This window comes from Pteropus medius, unplaced genomic scaffold (assembly GCF_902729225.1).
Source record: "Pteropus medius unplaced genomic scaffold, Ma_sr-lr_union100, whole genome shotgun sequence".
NCBI lineage: Eukaryota > Metazoa > Chordata > Mammalia > Chiroptera > Pteropodidae > Pteropus > Pteropus medius.
This window is the reverse complement of record NW_024346667.1, coordinates 10417526-10432878: the sequence shown is the minus strand read 5'-3', so window position 1 is coordinate 10432878 and position 15353 is coordinate 10417526. Positions and strand designations below refer to the sequence as shown.

The following is a 15353-nucleotide window of genomic DNA, read 5'->3' as shown; positions in this document are numbered from 1 at the left end:
AAGGACCTTACTGGCTGGGATAAGGAATCTAGATTTTATCTTAAGGGTCACAGAAGACACCAGAAGTTTGAAAAACAGGAAAGAGTTGAGGAGTATGGCGACAAAATGTGAGGCTTATATTCTAAAAAGTTTACTTTAGTTGGTGTGTGAAGTCAGAATTTTAGGAACATCAGAGCAGAAGCGGAGGAACCAATTAAGGAATATTACAGCATAACAGGCAAGCATTGATGGCATCTTGGATTTGTTAGTGACAATGAAGATGAAGAGAGGTTGATGAACTCAAGATATATTTAGGAGCCAGATTCAATAGGATTTGATGATGAATTAGATACAGGGAAGGGGATATGGTAGAAAGAGAAAAATCAAGAAACAATCTTGTAATTCAAGTAATAAGCAGAGCCATTCACTGAAATGAGAAAGACTGAGGGAGAAGCAGTTTAAAGATGGGGGATCAAGACCTCTATTTTGCATATGGTAAGCTTGAGATGCCTGTTAGAGATCCAAGATGAGATATCAAATAGGCATTTTGATATATGAGTCAGGCATTTGGGAGAAAATTAGAACTAAAGATATCGATTTGGTATCAGAGACTTAGAAGTTAAGCAGAGCAGAGAACCCACATAGGAAACAGAAGGGGCAGCTGGTGAAGTAGATGGAAACCCCAGGAGAAGGAGGCATCATGGAAATAAAGAGGAAAACATGTTGAAGGGAGGGAGTGATCACTTACATCCAGTACTGCTAAGTGTTTCAGCAAGACAAGGACAGAGAAACCACGACAGGCTTTGGCAAGATGGAGGTCACTGGTGACCTTGATTAAGAGCAGAGTCAAGTTCTAAATAGAGTGCTAGGGAGGCTCACATTCAACCCTTTTCTGGTTTCTAAGCTGCAGTAGAAATATCGGATGGAAAGCAGGATCTTGAGCTATTTATTGAGTCTCTAATATGATAAATACTTATTGAAACATTTATTGGATACCTATTAGATGCAAAGCACTGTGATACAAATTGAAATAGAACTAAGGATATAGGCTCAGAATTTCAGCACTTGAGCTCTCTTTCCAGGGAGCAGAACCCTAATCTTAGACTTGTGGAATTTTTCCACAAGTATTTTGGTTCCAAAGAACCAAAAAAAGTAGGCTAAGCTTCAGGTCCCAAAAGACTTATTGTAGTTCATATATGATGACAGAGCTATGAATGGACCAACTGTTAATAGAGCTCCAGATCTCCACACACATACAACGTTTAAGGGTCTGGCTCTGCAGATGTTGAAAAAAATTTTGAAAAAGGAGAAAGACAAGGGGGAGGGGAGGAGAGGGGAAGGGGGAAGGGGAAGAAAAAGAAGAAGAAGAGAAATAGAAATGAACTGGCATGTAATAAAGACTGCATAAAATGCATGTTAACATTTAGAGAATATATACTTATATCTAAAAGTGTAAAGAAGGTTAACAATTAGAAAAAGATCCAAAAAAGAACAAAGAAAAAAATGAAGCTATCAATGAAAGGAATGAAATTGCAAACATTAATTGGCCCCAAGACTTGGAGCAGCTAAAACTTGCTTGCTGAGTAAGGAGTCAGAGAGGAGCATCTATCTGACAGCCCCTAAGCTATGATCAGTCAGTGTGTTTCTTAGAGATCATAAGCTACTCTAACAGCCAATGATATTAGTCTCCAGCTTGTAAAGACCTGCTCTATTCCACCCTCCTCACTTAACACTGGCTACTGGTCCCCTAGTAACCTTTGGTGCTCTGTCAATCCTCCCATTCCTCTATGCTCCATCCCATCCTGCCACTCAAAATTACGATCACCATCTGGCTTGGTTCATCTTCTAGAGGATATGATGATGGATGACTTAATTACAGAAATAGAGGCAAGACTCGGATAGAAGGAGAGAAGCCAAATACGAACAAAAGACAAGATCTTTTCCTGTGGTCTTGTAATAAACTCACCCAAAGCTTGAAAAATTACTTTTCTGTCCCTGTTAAGTAGCTCTACTTCTTAATTCAAGGGAATTTCAAGAATGTCCTTTCATTTTTCTATTTCCAAATCTACCATCTTGGTCCATATTCCTCTTACCCATGCCTTTCATGATTTGATAGATTTCTACTTTCCAGGGCAAAGAGTCTTAATCTTTCACTTTGTCCTCATATGTCAATATCTCTTCCCTCCCTCCCACTCCTCTGATCATTTTATAATGAATTGGTAACCACAATAATGAAATTTACTGAGAAAACTAAATTTTGAGATGCTGCCATAAATAATGAAGTCAGAGAAATGATGAAAAGGGATTTAATGAGGTCTGAGATATGGTTGGAATATTACAGATAGAAAATCAATTTGGAAAATGCTGTCAGCTTCATCCACAGGGGGGAAATTATGTAAACACACACATCTAAAGGAGAGGAGTAACTTTGAAGGCAACGAAGGATTTAGAATTGTTTTATAATAGAGAAATATAGTTCTTTTTGATCGCCCTATATCTATCAATCTATCTGTCTGTCTGTCTATCTAATCAATCATCTATCACTATTGTGCTATGATTAAAAGCTTAAACCAGGTAAATATTCAAAAACCTTGGGTATTCAAATTAAGGATGGACCAGTAAATGTAAAGCATTTGACTATCATACTACTTTACCCTTAGCTCTGTGCAATCTTGGGGGTAGAAGGAAGAGTCTTATGGCTCCTTTGCAATATCACTTACAAAAAACAGTGCATAACTTTGGTTATCCCATGCAACATATTATATCTTCCTCAAGAGAAAAACTGAATTTCATAGACTCAGAACTGATGAATATTTTGGAGAAAATATTCAAAACAAAAGCATATTGTTTTCATAAAGCCAATTATGCCATGTACTGTACCTACTGTAAAGTACCTTATATATCAAAGAAAAATTACTGTTTAAATAGATTATCAGGCCATATAACAATCTGAAGCTGCGGCTCTCTTAAAATAACTCTAATGAGACCTGGAAAACTGCTTCCAGTCTGGGTTATCTAAGCATTCAATAGATTCTCTGTCCTGAATCTTTGAAAATTAGGTGAAAGCCATGGAGTTTCTCTCTAGAAAAATCCATATACAATAATAGAATAAATTTTGAATATAAATTTTCAGAACCTACTAGAATTCCAAGCCTCCAGGCTAAGGAACTCTTGCTCTAGAAGAAATTTTATTTTTAAGACTCACTAAATCCCTAATGTACAAACTAATTCCTGTTTCTACCTTAGACACTCCATCGATTTATTTTGGAGTATAGAAAAGTTAGAATTTCCCATCCTCATCCATAAGCTCTTCACTAGTGCTTTGCTGAGTTAAAGCCCTGTCAACCCCTAAAACTCAGTGCTGAAGCAGCTCCTACCTGATCTCCACTCTTTGCAACAGACAACTCCCAGGACCCATCCTGATCAAATATCCTGGAGGCCTAATGATTTGCCAGACCCTTGGAAGTTTGATGTGTAAGAAGCCAACTATGGCTGATATGCTCAGTGCCTAGTTCCTAGGATCCTTCCTTATGAGTCTACGATGCAACTCTGGCCCCTCATATATAAACCCATTCACTTTGGTGACGGACCCTTCCCTGCTCATCTTTTTTCCCTTACAAACTATCAGATGACTCATTGTATGCAGAAGTCAGACTACCACAAGCGCGGCTGAAAGTTTACCTGAAAAAAGAAGTCGACTCTTCAGCTCCAAGCCTGTTTCACAGTGTATAATAGGGGAAAACGTGGCTGCTGAGAATAATAGATGTTTATTCAAACCCAAATATAACATATTCCAAGATCAAAATAATTTATTGAGGTAAACAGCTACTGTGCCAGACTCTATTAATTGTCTAACGGCCATTCCCATCTTCGTATATGCTACCAGAACCCTGTTTTCTTTGGGGCAATAGTACATCCATTCTATGATATGACTCGTGATCAGTCTAGTCATTTCCAACTAATGTGAGTCTCAAAGATACCACAGCTAGCCAAGATATTTATCCCCCTTAACCCTCAGGCCAGAAGGACAGGGCCTGGGGTCGCAGGAACATTCTGTTTACCGCCAGCATGTACAATCAATGTTATCATTTCTTACGTGTGGCATGAAGGAAAGGGCGAGAAGCGTGGTTCTACATCAAATTCTGTTCCCTTTGATAGATACTTGACTTTTCTCCTTTCATTACAGCTAGCAGTAACCTTGGGATCAAGTTCTGGCCAATGAGAAAGTGTGCTCAAGCCTCTTGGGAATGCTTGTTCTTACTTATTATAAGGACAAGGATGAGAGGAAAGCTTCTTAGCAATGCCTTTCCCCTTCCATCCTACCTTGAACAAGGACCGAGTGCCTGAAGCTGCAGCAGCCATTTTGTTACGATGAGGCAACAAAGTATGAGGATAAAAGACCAACAGCTAAGTGGAGCAGAGCAGAGAGATGGAAAGAGCCTGGGGCTTGATTACATTGTCTAACTTCAGAACCAAGGTCAACAATTGTCTACTTCCCAGCTTCTTATCAATGGGGATAAACAAAATATCTATATTCCTTAAAGTTGACCGGTGCACACTACAGGATGGTAGATTTTAGTCAATTTTTTCTTCTCTGAAGCATCCCATAGCTCTCAGCTTTGAAGGAATAACAGCCCTCCTGCACCTCCCAGCTTTTCTAATGCTTGATTATCTCTCAATGCCTACTTTGAGTCACCGCTTTGAGCCTTACTGTGGGATGCCAGGTTTAATGCTATTAATTTCTATTGTATGCCTCACAGTGTAGAACTTAAAGTGTGCAAGAATTTTTAGCACATTATGCGGTACTGTGTAATTCTGCAGCTATGTAGAAATCCCTATACCACTATGAATTCTTACATTTAGGGTATATCATTCTGCTCAGGTTGGCATAACAAAACATCACAGACTGGATGACTTAAATAATAGAAATTTACTTTCTACATTTTGGAGACTAGAAGACTGCGATCAATTTGCCAGCAGGGCTGGTTTCTGCAGAAGTCTCTCTCCTTGGGTTGCAGAGAACTGCGTCTCGCTGTGACCTCACATAACCTTTCCTCTGTGTGGGCACACACCCCTGGTGTCTCTTCCTCTTCTTGTAAGGACACCAGTCCTATAGGATTAGGGCCCCACCATTATGACTTCATTTAACCTTAATTTCCTCTTTAAAGGCCCTAACTTCAACTATAGTCATGCTGGATTTCAATACATAAATTGGGGAGGGGGGCACGATTCATTCCATAACACTGGGCTTGAGTTATTTAATTTTTTTCATTTTGGAATTTATTTATTTATTTATTTAATATTTCGATTAGATATCGACATTCGATATTTTATTAGTTTCAGGTGTACAGGAGAGTAGTTAGACATTTACATAACTTATGCAGTGATCTCCCCGATAAGTCTCGTACCCACCTGACACTATCTACAGTTATTACAATATTATTGACTGTATTCTCTATGCTGTGCTTTTCATCCCCATGACTATTTTCTAACTGCCCATTTGTACTTTTTAATCCCTTTGCCTTTTTCACTCAGAACCCCAGCCCCTCCCCGCATCTGACAACCATCAGTTTGTTCTGTTTCTGTTTCGTTGGCTTGTTTATTTTATTTTATTTTTTTAAAAAAAAACCTCTGAACTGAAAACCTGTGAGCAAATATCTTTTCATACATTCTTAAAGATAATTCAACTTTATTTTTTTAAATATACAGTCCACACAGAGAGGAATTTCTAAATGGGTATGTGCAGGCTAAGGCTTAGAATATTTAGGTACTCTGAACCTATCTATAGATACATGAGCCAAAAACATGAACTACTGTTTCTCAGTAAATAAAAAGCATGCTCCAAAAATGCAACATTGGAAATTTCTCTTTGAATATAAATGCAACAATATTTTTGTTTCCAAATAAAAAAATGGTGTTTAAAAATAGTACATTAGCAAAAACATCACATTTGTCAAACTCAAAACACTACAATAACGTATGACTTATCATATGCAGTGTTCTGGGAAAGTCAAACTTATAGGGACAGCAAACAGCAGTTACCAGGGGCTGAGAGGGTGGGTGGAGGCAATGCTTCCAAGGGGCACAGGGAAGGCTCAAGGGTGCTGGAATGTTTTGCGACCTGATCACAGTGGTAATTCATGATTGCATACAAGCATTCATCAAAACTTGCAGGACTGCATGCTAACAGGAATGGATTTTACTGTAAGTGAATCATACCTTAAGTTTCTAATGGAGGAAAATGGCACATTTGAAACCGAATGATAGAAAGACAAAGAGTTATTCTGTGCTAGCTTAAAATCCACCGTGGTAACCAGTCAAGAACCCTAGAAATGCAGCAGATGCTCACATATTATGTAAATTTTAAAGCTATAAATATCTATGACAGAAAGAATCTTGTGTTATAGGATATTGTTACATGTGTTTAACACTTTTATAATGGTATAAACAATATCTGAATTACATTATCAAATTAGTAGGTTTAGTTTACCAAAAAGGGATCGCAAAAAGTTATATCCTTTGCTGTGGAAATAATCAATCTTAATATTTCATAACATAATTATGCCTTCCAGTGGGGAGAAAGGCACGTGATATATTTGATAATGATAAACTGCAGATGGTAATAACTTACTCAACTTTTAAGAACATTTATTTTTTTACAAAGCATATCACACACATTGTCTCATCCGATTCTCACAGTAATCCAGTGAGGTTAGATAAATGAAGTATTGTTATCATTTTCTCCACAGTACAGAGGAGTAAAAAGAGGCGAGATACGTTAGATGACTTATCTACAGTCCTAAAATTAGTACATATAGAGTCAGCAAATGAACCAATATCTTCTGACTCCAGATCTAATACTTTTCTCCATATATCAGTCTGCCAATTAAAGGTAGTACATCTCAAGATTTTGCCCCAAATCTCTAACTACAAAGTCAACTAGAACTGGAACAAAGTTACATCAACCCTCAAATGAATTTAAGAAGCTCTGCAGCTTCTTAATTGATTCTATATAATTAAATGAGAATATAGCAGTGGTAGGATAGTCTATCAGACACGCTACAGCTCCAGTGAAAAGTAAGGGAGACACACACTGAGTTCCTACAATGTACCAGGCCCACTGTTTCATATACAATTTCACAACAACCCCCTGGAGTAGTTATTATTATTATTATTATTCCCATTTTACATTTAGAGAAATGTAAATCAAAAGATGTTAACTTAGTCGCCAGAGTCACGTAGTTTATAAGGGATGGATGGAAACGGGATTCTAATCCAGGTCTGTTGGACACTTAAGCTCTTTGTTCTAGGAGCCAAAAGAAAGATATTTTAAACCTGTATGTTTGCATGGACTGAGTCAAAATTTCAGTAGTTCTAAATCTCAGCAGAGTAAGTAATAAGTAAGCAACTAAATAAATTACATACATACATACATATCTTGTTCATAGCTTCTTCAACTTAAAATGAGGGTTAAGCGGTCATGTTTTCCTCCTAGACATATATAAAACCTCTTTGTGTGCCCTGAAGTGATCCGAGTTCACCAAATACAGGTGTTTCTTTCAATACTAGTATCAACCTCTAGGTACCAACGACATGGTGGCCTGTAGCAAGGTCAGCCAGCCATTGAGACCAAAATGCAAAATGAGGCAAAATGAAAGCAGAAACAATTCCAGGAATTGTGACATGCCCCTTAAAATGTAACTGCTTTAAAATACATATTGTTTTTAAAATTTCAGGACTCTTAATTATAAGATTATAGAAGGAATGCCTTATTTTTTTACATCTTCTTACCCAGCAGAGAATAGTACACATGCAGGTGCTTGAGAAGTATTTGAGGTTGGTGGCAATGATGATCAAATAGCAACCTTCACGTTCACTTGTCTTTAGTGACTTTTGTTATAACAAGAGTGAGGAAAAAAAAATTTGTAGTTTCTGTTATTTTATATTGTTACTTCCTAGGTGAAAATTTTTTTTCATACAGAGATGTAAGTCATTCATTTGCTGGAATAAAACTTACAAAACGAAGTTCATTTTGCTTGTCAAGTGCAGATAAGAGGAAGAAGGGGAAGAAACCGTTTAAATGTAAAGGAAACCTTTTCCCCGACTCCTGGACTCGTTCACACAATAAAATGAATAATTTAACTCCCTGAAACTTCGTATGTGCAGAACGCTGCGTGCAGGCCATTGGCATATTCACTTCAAATTTGTATAGTCTTTAGTCAATATACCTCATCTGCATTTCTAACACTTGCTTCAGTCAGCCTCGAAGCAGGCTGTTATCTCTGTGGTCGTCTTTAATCTCTACTCTGTTCATCTAACCAAAAAAAAAAAATCGCATTACAGAATATATTACTTGGCCTAAAAGAAATAAAGAGTCATTCACATGATTTTCCGAAAGGTATTTTCCTTTATCTTATCAAAAGGCAATTTTAAAACCAGTTACTAATTAACGTTGTCATTCTTTACTGTATACATCTCCTTTAAACATTAATATCAATTTTATACAGCAAAAAAATAACTGCATCTACACTTCTCTGCAATGAGTACCTGCTTTAGGTACAAAGGAAAGTAAAATTAAATGCAAATGATTGACACCATTTGTTAAGTACACAAATATCTCTTCTAAGCTAGTTATTATTACACTGTTATTAAAACAATGTCCATCTAGCTAAGTCTAACATGACCTCTGTTAAAGTATTATGTACATCACTGCCTGTAGGCCGATCTACTGTCAATAACTCCCATTATTGGTCCTGTATTAAACAACCTAATACAGAGGATTTAAGCAAAACACTTAAAGGCTGAGGTTCTCTGAAAAAAAAAAAATTATCCTAGAACAGGAGGAAAAATGGGAAGTAGCTGGGAAAAGAACTGGACTAAACTGAACAATTTCTGGTTATCGATTTGCTTATTTCCCTCATAATATTTAAGTGTTTTGTAAGTATTTTATATGTACTCCATCTACCTATTTGAATGTCAACTCCACGTGGGCAAGGATGATGCCTGGCTTCTTCGGCACTCTATTCCCAGTGTCTAGCTTAGTTCCAGGCACACAGTAAATACTTTTTAAATAGATAAATTTTTAAATTTTCTACCAGATTGAACTGAAAGGATTCTGGAAGACGACTTAAATTTCTTTATTTCCTTAAAATATATATTCAAGAAAAAACCTTGATTTATCTAGGATCATTGGAGAATAACATTTCCTACATAAGCTAATTTTCTTAGATTGCCAGAGGATCCTTTTAAGATACCAGGTCATTTTAATTCCAAGTATTTTAAGTACGAGTCATTCATGCACATATCATTATTTTTCTACCTTGTTTTAAAAAAGTAGGCTTCACTAAATTTAATCATTTCTTGATAGCTGACAAGCAAAATTATATATTAAAACTCTCTGCCATATAATATAGTGGTCCCCTTGGATGTTAGTGAAGTGGGTAAGGCTATGTGTCCCTACGTAACGAGACCTATCAATAAGATACTCATATTTAATGATGATGTTGTCTCTTTTCTTGCTTTCAATTTTCAGTATTTTACCCTCTAACTCTCTTCACCACACTTTCTTGCTCCTAATAAGTTATAATTTATTACCCAGGATGAATTAAAGGTTGCTAAAGCAATTTTGCTTGTGAAATCAAAAACCTGTAACAAATATTATGAGCATATTAAACTATATTTTTTAGTTCAAATGTAAAACTATTCTTTGTAGCCTATGCATCCAGGCTAAGCCATTTGGCTTATCATCCAGGGTGGGGTGAACGTAGTTTATAGCATTAAAGTTATTATTTGGTTTTGACAGTCAGGTCTATTTGAGTTCCTAGAGGGACAAGAGTCTTGAAAGAGATTCAAGGTGTCCTTCAGAGAGAAAAGAGATTTTCCAAAGTCTTTAAATTCATATTACAGAGTAAAGGTCAAATCCAGTAGAGTTAGACACCAATCTTTACCACAAAGAGAGATCATTCAAAATATGATGCAAGAGCACTCTTAACAGTCCAGGCAGCAGGCAGGAACTGCTAGAACTGCAGGAAGGGAAATTCAGAGAGATGCTGCGGAAGAGGAGGAAGGGGAGGTCACATGCTAAGGTCCTTGTTTAGAAAGGATGGTGAAATAAAAATACCCAGAACCTGGCACCCTGGAGTTAATCAATAGTTTGCTGAGGATTAGCCCCCGAGGAAGCTGCTAACTCCTGAAGTCTCACAGCGGGCCATACCAACGTGACTAGGAAATAATTGTATAGGATGGAAAAAAGGAAGTTTCTAGATAAATGAACAGTAAGTATAGCTCCTCTGCAGGGGACCCAAAAATGCCCATGTGCCCTAGCAAGGAGACATCAAGGTGCCACTTGAAATAAAAGGCAACCGAGAACTAATCATAAGGCTTTTTCACGACCCCTCTAGCCTATTCTAAAATTCTGCCAGGCATTAACATCAAGTTCATCAGTGATCGAACTCACTGAGAAAACAATGCCAAAAGCCTGCACAGACTCTGGCCGTGCCTTCCTATAGGAGCCTGTGAACTACTCAGGAAGGTACGCAAAAGTGGAGGCTGGGCAGAAACAAGCAAAATCCTATTGGGGAGCAGATACCTCCTTCAATTCATCATTTAGCTGTCCCAGAATTAGTACTTTCATTCCTAATGAAAATGGTAAACAGCAAACTGTTGAGAAAACAACGGAAATAAATTAAGCAATTTCTAGGGAAGGAATAACTTAATAATTCAAAGGAGATTCAAACTTTTGGACTACTTCGAGGAACCAAAAAGCTAAATTTGTTATGAACTTATTTATCTATCTGTAGATCCCAAAAAGACACAATTCATGCTGGCTGTGGTTCTTCTCATGACTAGCTAGATAAGTCTGGACAAGCCAATTGACTTTCTTTGACTCAATTTCAGTATCCATTAAATTATAAAACTAACGACAGCTAATATTTATTCTTTACTAATGTGCCATAAACAAAGAATATTTCATTTAACCCACACGACACCACACAAGGTTGACAAATTGCTAGTCCCAGCAGTCAGAGGCACAGTGAAGGCATACAAACCCAGGCAGCCTGATTCCAGAATCAGTCTCATTCAAAAACTTGAGTCGCACAATACTGTGTCTGCCTCACAGAAGTGTGGTGTTTGCCCGAGAAAATATATGTAAAAGAGCTTTGAAATGAATAAGATGCTACACATATATAAGCAATCCAGGTAACCACCCGTGAGACTGCCTTGGCTCAGTAGCTACTACCTGGGTTCGAGCCCCTATCATCTCCTGGCTCAACTACTGCAACCGTTTCCTAACTGTTGCCCTCCTCCGGCCCTTAATACCATGGTCCATTTTCAATAGAGTGGTCATTGAGTGAGATCACCCTACTGCTCTGCTCAGAACTCTCAAATGTCTTCTGTCTGCTGTGGACGAAACTGTACTTCCCCCAAATTCACAGGTTGGTGCCCTAACCCCCAGTGTGACTGTATTTGTAGACAGAGCCTTTAGGAGGTAGTTTAGGTTAAATGAGGCCATAAGGATGTGTTCCTAATGCAAAGGACTGGTGCCTTTATTATAGAAAAGGGAGAGACATTAGATATGTTATCATCTCTCTCCTCCTATCTCTCAATCTCTCTCCCATGTGAGGACACAGCAAAAAGGCCACCATCCAAAAAGAAGAGATTTCTTACCAAGAACCAAATCACCCGGCATCATGTTCTTGGACTTTTCAGTCTCCAGAACTATGAGAAATAAATTTCTGTTGTATAAGTACCCAATCTGTGGCATTTTGTTATGACAGCTCAAGCTGAGTACTATACCACTTTACTCAGATTTAAACCCAAAGGTCTTTCAATGGCCCACAAGGCCCTAACTATATAATCTGGCCCCTTGTTACATACCCGAATTTATCTCTACCACTCATCTTGTTTTGGCCTTTCTCCTGCCTCAGTACCTTGCATTTTGGGTTCTCTCTATATGGAACACTATTTCCTCAAATAACCTCATAGTTTGCTCACTCACTGCTTCAGGTCTCTGCTCAAACATTCTAAGAGAGACAGTTACCTACCGCCTTTTTAAAAAATCTAAATCCCTCTAGCTTCTTCCCTATCTTCCTCCCTTTCCTGCTTCATTTTTCTCTATAGGATATATAATACATAGCTCAAATATATATATGCATATATAATTCAGTTTAAAAATCTATATATTTTAATTGTTATAGTCCCTCACTAGAATGTAGGCTCCATGAGTTTTTGTCTGTTTTGTATATTTTTGTAGCCTCACTACAAAGTAGGAGCTCAATGAAGTATTTGTTGAATGAGTGAACTGGAGAAACTGCAAGTATGTCCACATAGCAGCTGCCTTGTGGGTGAAGAAGGTGGCATGGGATGAAGCTGAAAAGTAAGGCCAGGGACCTTGTAGGCCATATATGATGGATTTTGGTCTTTATTCCAACAAACATTGAAGGATTTTAAGGAGGAAAATGACATGATCAATTTACATCTTTCAAGATCATTCTCACTGCTAAATGAAGAATGAAATGGAATGAGCCAAAAAAGAGATGAAAAAATCAGGGCAATGCTCATCTCCCGGGTTAATGCACATCTTGGTGTCTTTCTACATGAGGATGCACACATCCTCAGCGTATGCTGATGTAAAATAAGTCGTTGCTCACTTCATCACAATTACATTTGCAAAGTTCTCAATACTCTCTCTCAAAATTTAAATGTTTCTTTCCCAAATCTCTTCCTTCTGAATAAGCCTTGAAATGAAAATATACTTATATAATGACTTTTAGCAAATGCTAATTACTTAGACCCCAAATATGGAATGTAGTCAGTACTCTGAGCTTGCACAAAGCATATCTCTGAAAAAGATCCATATAGGTTATGAATAGCCTAATTTTCTGAGATTCTTTTTGCTATAAATTTGGCTAAGAGCTTGGGTAGAATGGGAAAGTGAGAAGTGAGAGAAACGCTGATGATTTAACCTCCAGTGTTCCCTTAAGGACAAACATTTGTCACCTTGACAGCAAGGTGAAAGGTTTGCAGTGAGTGTGCTTATAACAAGACTCTCCCAGTTCTCTCCTCCCCAGGGACCTGTGATTTCTGAAAAGGTATTATCTGAACAGATGATGATGATGACGATGAGCTACAGGAAAGGCTAGGGGAGGGAAAGAGGTTGAGACCCACATAACTCAGAGCCTCAAACTGAAATGCTGCTCCAGGGACCGTCACAAAGATACCGTTTCCTACTTGTCTTCCTAAGGTTCCACTTGAGGCTGGAGTAATCAACCCTATAAATTATCACAAAACATTCAAACAGTGTCCAAGGTTAACAGCATGGATCCCATCGCTAATAACTGTGAGTGTGTCATAAAGATGAAGTAGGTCCTAGCCATTATATCTCCACTTTCTAAACAAATCTCTAATTTTTAGAATTTATAATTCTAACATGAAAGTCTCCTGCAGGCTTAAATCAGGTGCTAACATGAGCATGATTTTTGCTCTTAATGAATACACATAACTCAAAATAGCATTAATGTGATGACACTCATGTATCAGAAAGAATACTAGGAGGTCTGCTTAGGCCTATAAGCTAAATTGTTTATACTATTTTCAAAAGTGAAATAGGAAGGGGTATTTTGAAAGCTAAGAATTTTTTTAAAGAATTAAAGTCGTTAATTTATGGGCATTTTGGACTTAATTTCAGGAATCAGTTGCATTTATTTATATGTTCCTTTGGTGAGTGAAATTTTGTCTACGATACTATTTTATGCTTTTACTTTGAAAAATATTTTAAGCTAAAATCATTATAAAATCAAAATTGATCCTAACTATTTCATTTAAATATTCATCACCAAGTCATCCCTGACTCTAAGTATTGTTAGAAGGGCAAAATTATTTTTACGAAGAAAATAAGCTTTCTAACATAATGAACTGAAATAAACATAATTAATGGTACATAAAAGTAAGGTTACAAAGTATACCAGAAAATGTTTTGGAATGAAGAGGAGTGGCAATAGAGAGATGGAGGCTGGAACACAGAAAGGATAATACCAGAATTTAAAAAATAAAAGAGGAAAGAGAATTAATGGTCAACCTAAAAGACTATATTGATTTAAGATCCATGTGTCCTTCATTTATCGACCATGTCCATCCCTGGACATCTGCTTCTGCATATCCCAGCCCTACCATGTAACTCACAGGTATCAAATCAAACTTAACCATTTCACTCAAATTATTCTCTTGCCTAAACTCCTCATTTTTGTTCATGATACTATAGTTATTAATCTAAGATCTTTGAGTCCTCAGTCTGTTTATGTTCCTTGCATCTCTGGCCTTTCTACCATAAAGATATCCAAGATTCTTTCATGAAAAACTTGGCCAGTAAAAGTCTCTAAGTAGGAAAATGGCAATGTAGTTATGTTGAAAAAAAAACAAGAGAGAGCCCTTACCAATTAAATTTATGTTGAAATGAGATGATGACTGGGGTTTCCTTCAAAATAATACCTGAGAGGGAAAAAGTAGATAAGAGTATAGAGGAAACAAGCCTGAACTATGTTAACAACCATTAAATCTGAAAGATGGGTACACAAAATTTATTAATAGTATTTGATCTAATTTGTATAGGTTTTAAAATCTCTAATAAAAAAAAATGTTGCTGTTGTTTTTAAGGGACCAGAGGTTTAAGAAAATACCGTATCTAAGGACTGGATAAAAAGTCTGGATATAGGATTACAGAGGGGACTTTGGCCATAGGGATGGAGAGTGTCAGCGTGGCACCCTTTCTAAGAAGAGCTAGATAAGACTAGCAGCTACCACCTATGAACTCTTGCTAATGTTCCAGACACCCTAATAAACGTCTCAGGGACTCCATCTTATTTAATTTCTTTAACAGTGCTGAGAAGTAGGAATCCCTCTGTCAAAGCTTGGAAGTGAGACTCCTTCTGTATCAGGGCCTTGCATACATTAAGTACAAGGTTAATAGTACCTGTCTAAATAATTGAATAAATGACTAAGAAGTTTCCCCCCACCCCCCTTTTTTGTGCCTGTGGTTCTTTGCAAGAAAATTCAGAGTTCTAGCCAGAAGGTTCAGCATTGTTTGTCTAGACTCAGAAGAGACAACACATCGATCTTTCACGCACAAACTCACCAATGCACACTTTGCTGCCAGGCCATTTCTCCTAAGATACCACTTTTGGTATGATATACTCCTTGAAAACTCCTCAGTCATGCCTTTCATGGTATCAAGTTCAAATTTTTCCCCCATTCAAGGCTCTTCATAACACTGTCTCACATAATTTCCACCAGTCACCAAGACTTGGCTTACTCCAGTGAACATCCCTCTTTTTACTGTCTGTTGTCTGGAACTGTCCATTCATTCATTTATTCATTAC

At 37.3% G+C, this 15353-nt stretch overlaps 1 protein-coding gene across 6 annotated transcripts in view; it reads right to left on the bottom strand.

Annotated features, from left to right (window-relative positions):
- The window catches only part of SLC10A7 (solute carrier family 10 member 7), a 198981-nt gene that overhangs the window by 100212 nt on the left and 83416 nt on the right, over positions 1 to 15353 (bottom strand). The window contains exons 6-7 of one of the 6 annotated variants that reach the window (XM_039876012.1): positions 7771 to 7869; positions 7235 to 7285 (exon numbers count right to left, since the gene is read on the bottom strand). The exons of 3 other annotated variants lie outside the window; for them this stretch is intronic. In XM_039876012.1, coding sequence (XP_039731946.1) covers positions 7250 to 7285; positions 7771 to 7869 — 135 coding nt within the window. In that variant the 3' untranslated portion in view covers positions 7235 to 7249. Of the gene's footprint in view, positions 1 to 5575; positions 7870 to 14439; positions 14467 to 15353 lie in introns of those variants that run through there. 2 more of the 6 variants (XM_039876011.1, XM_039876015.1) reach the window with 2 other exon arrangements.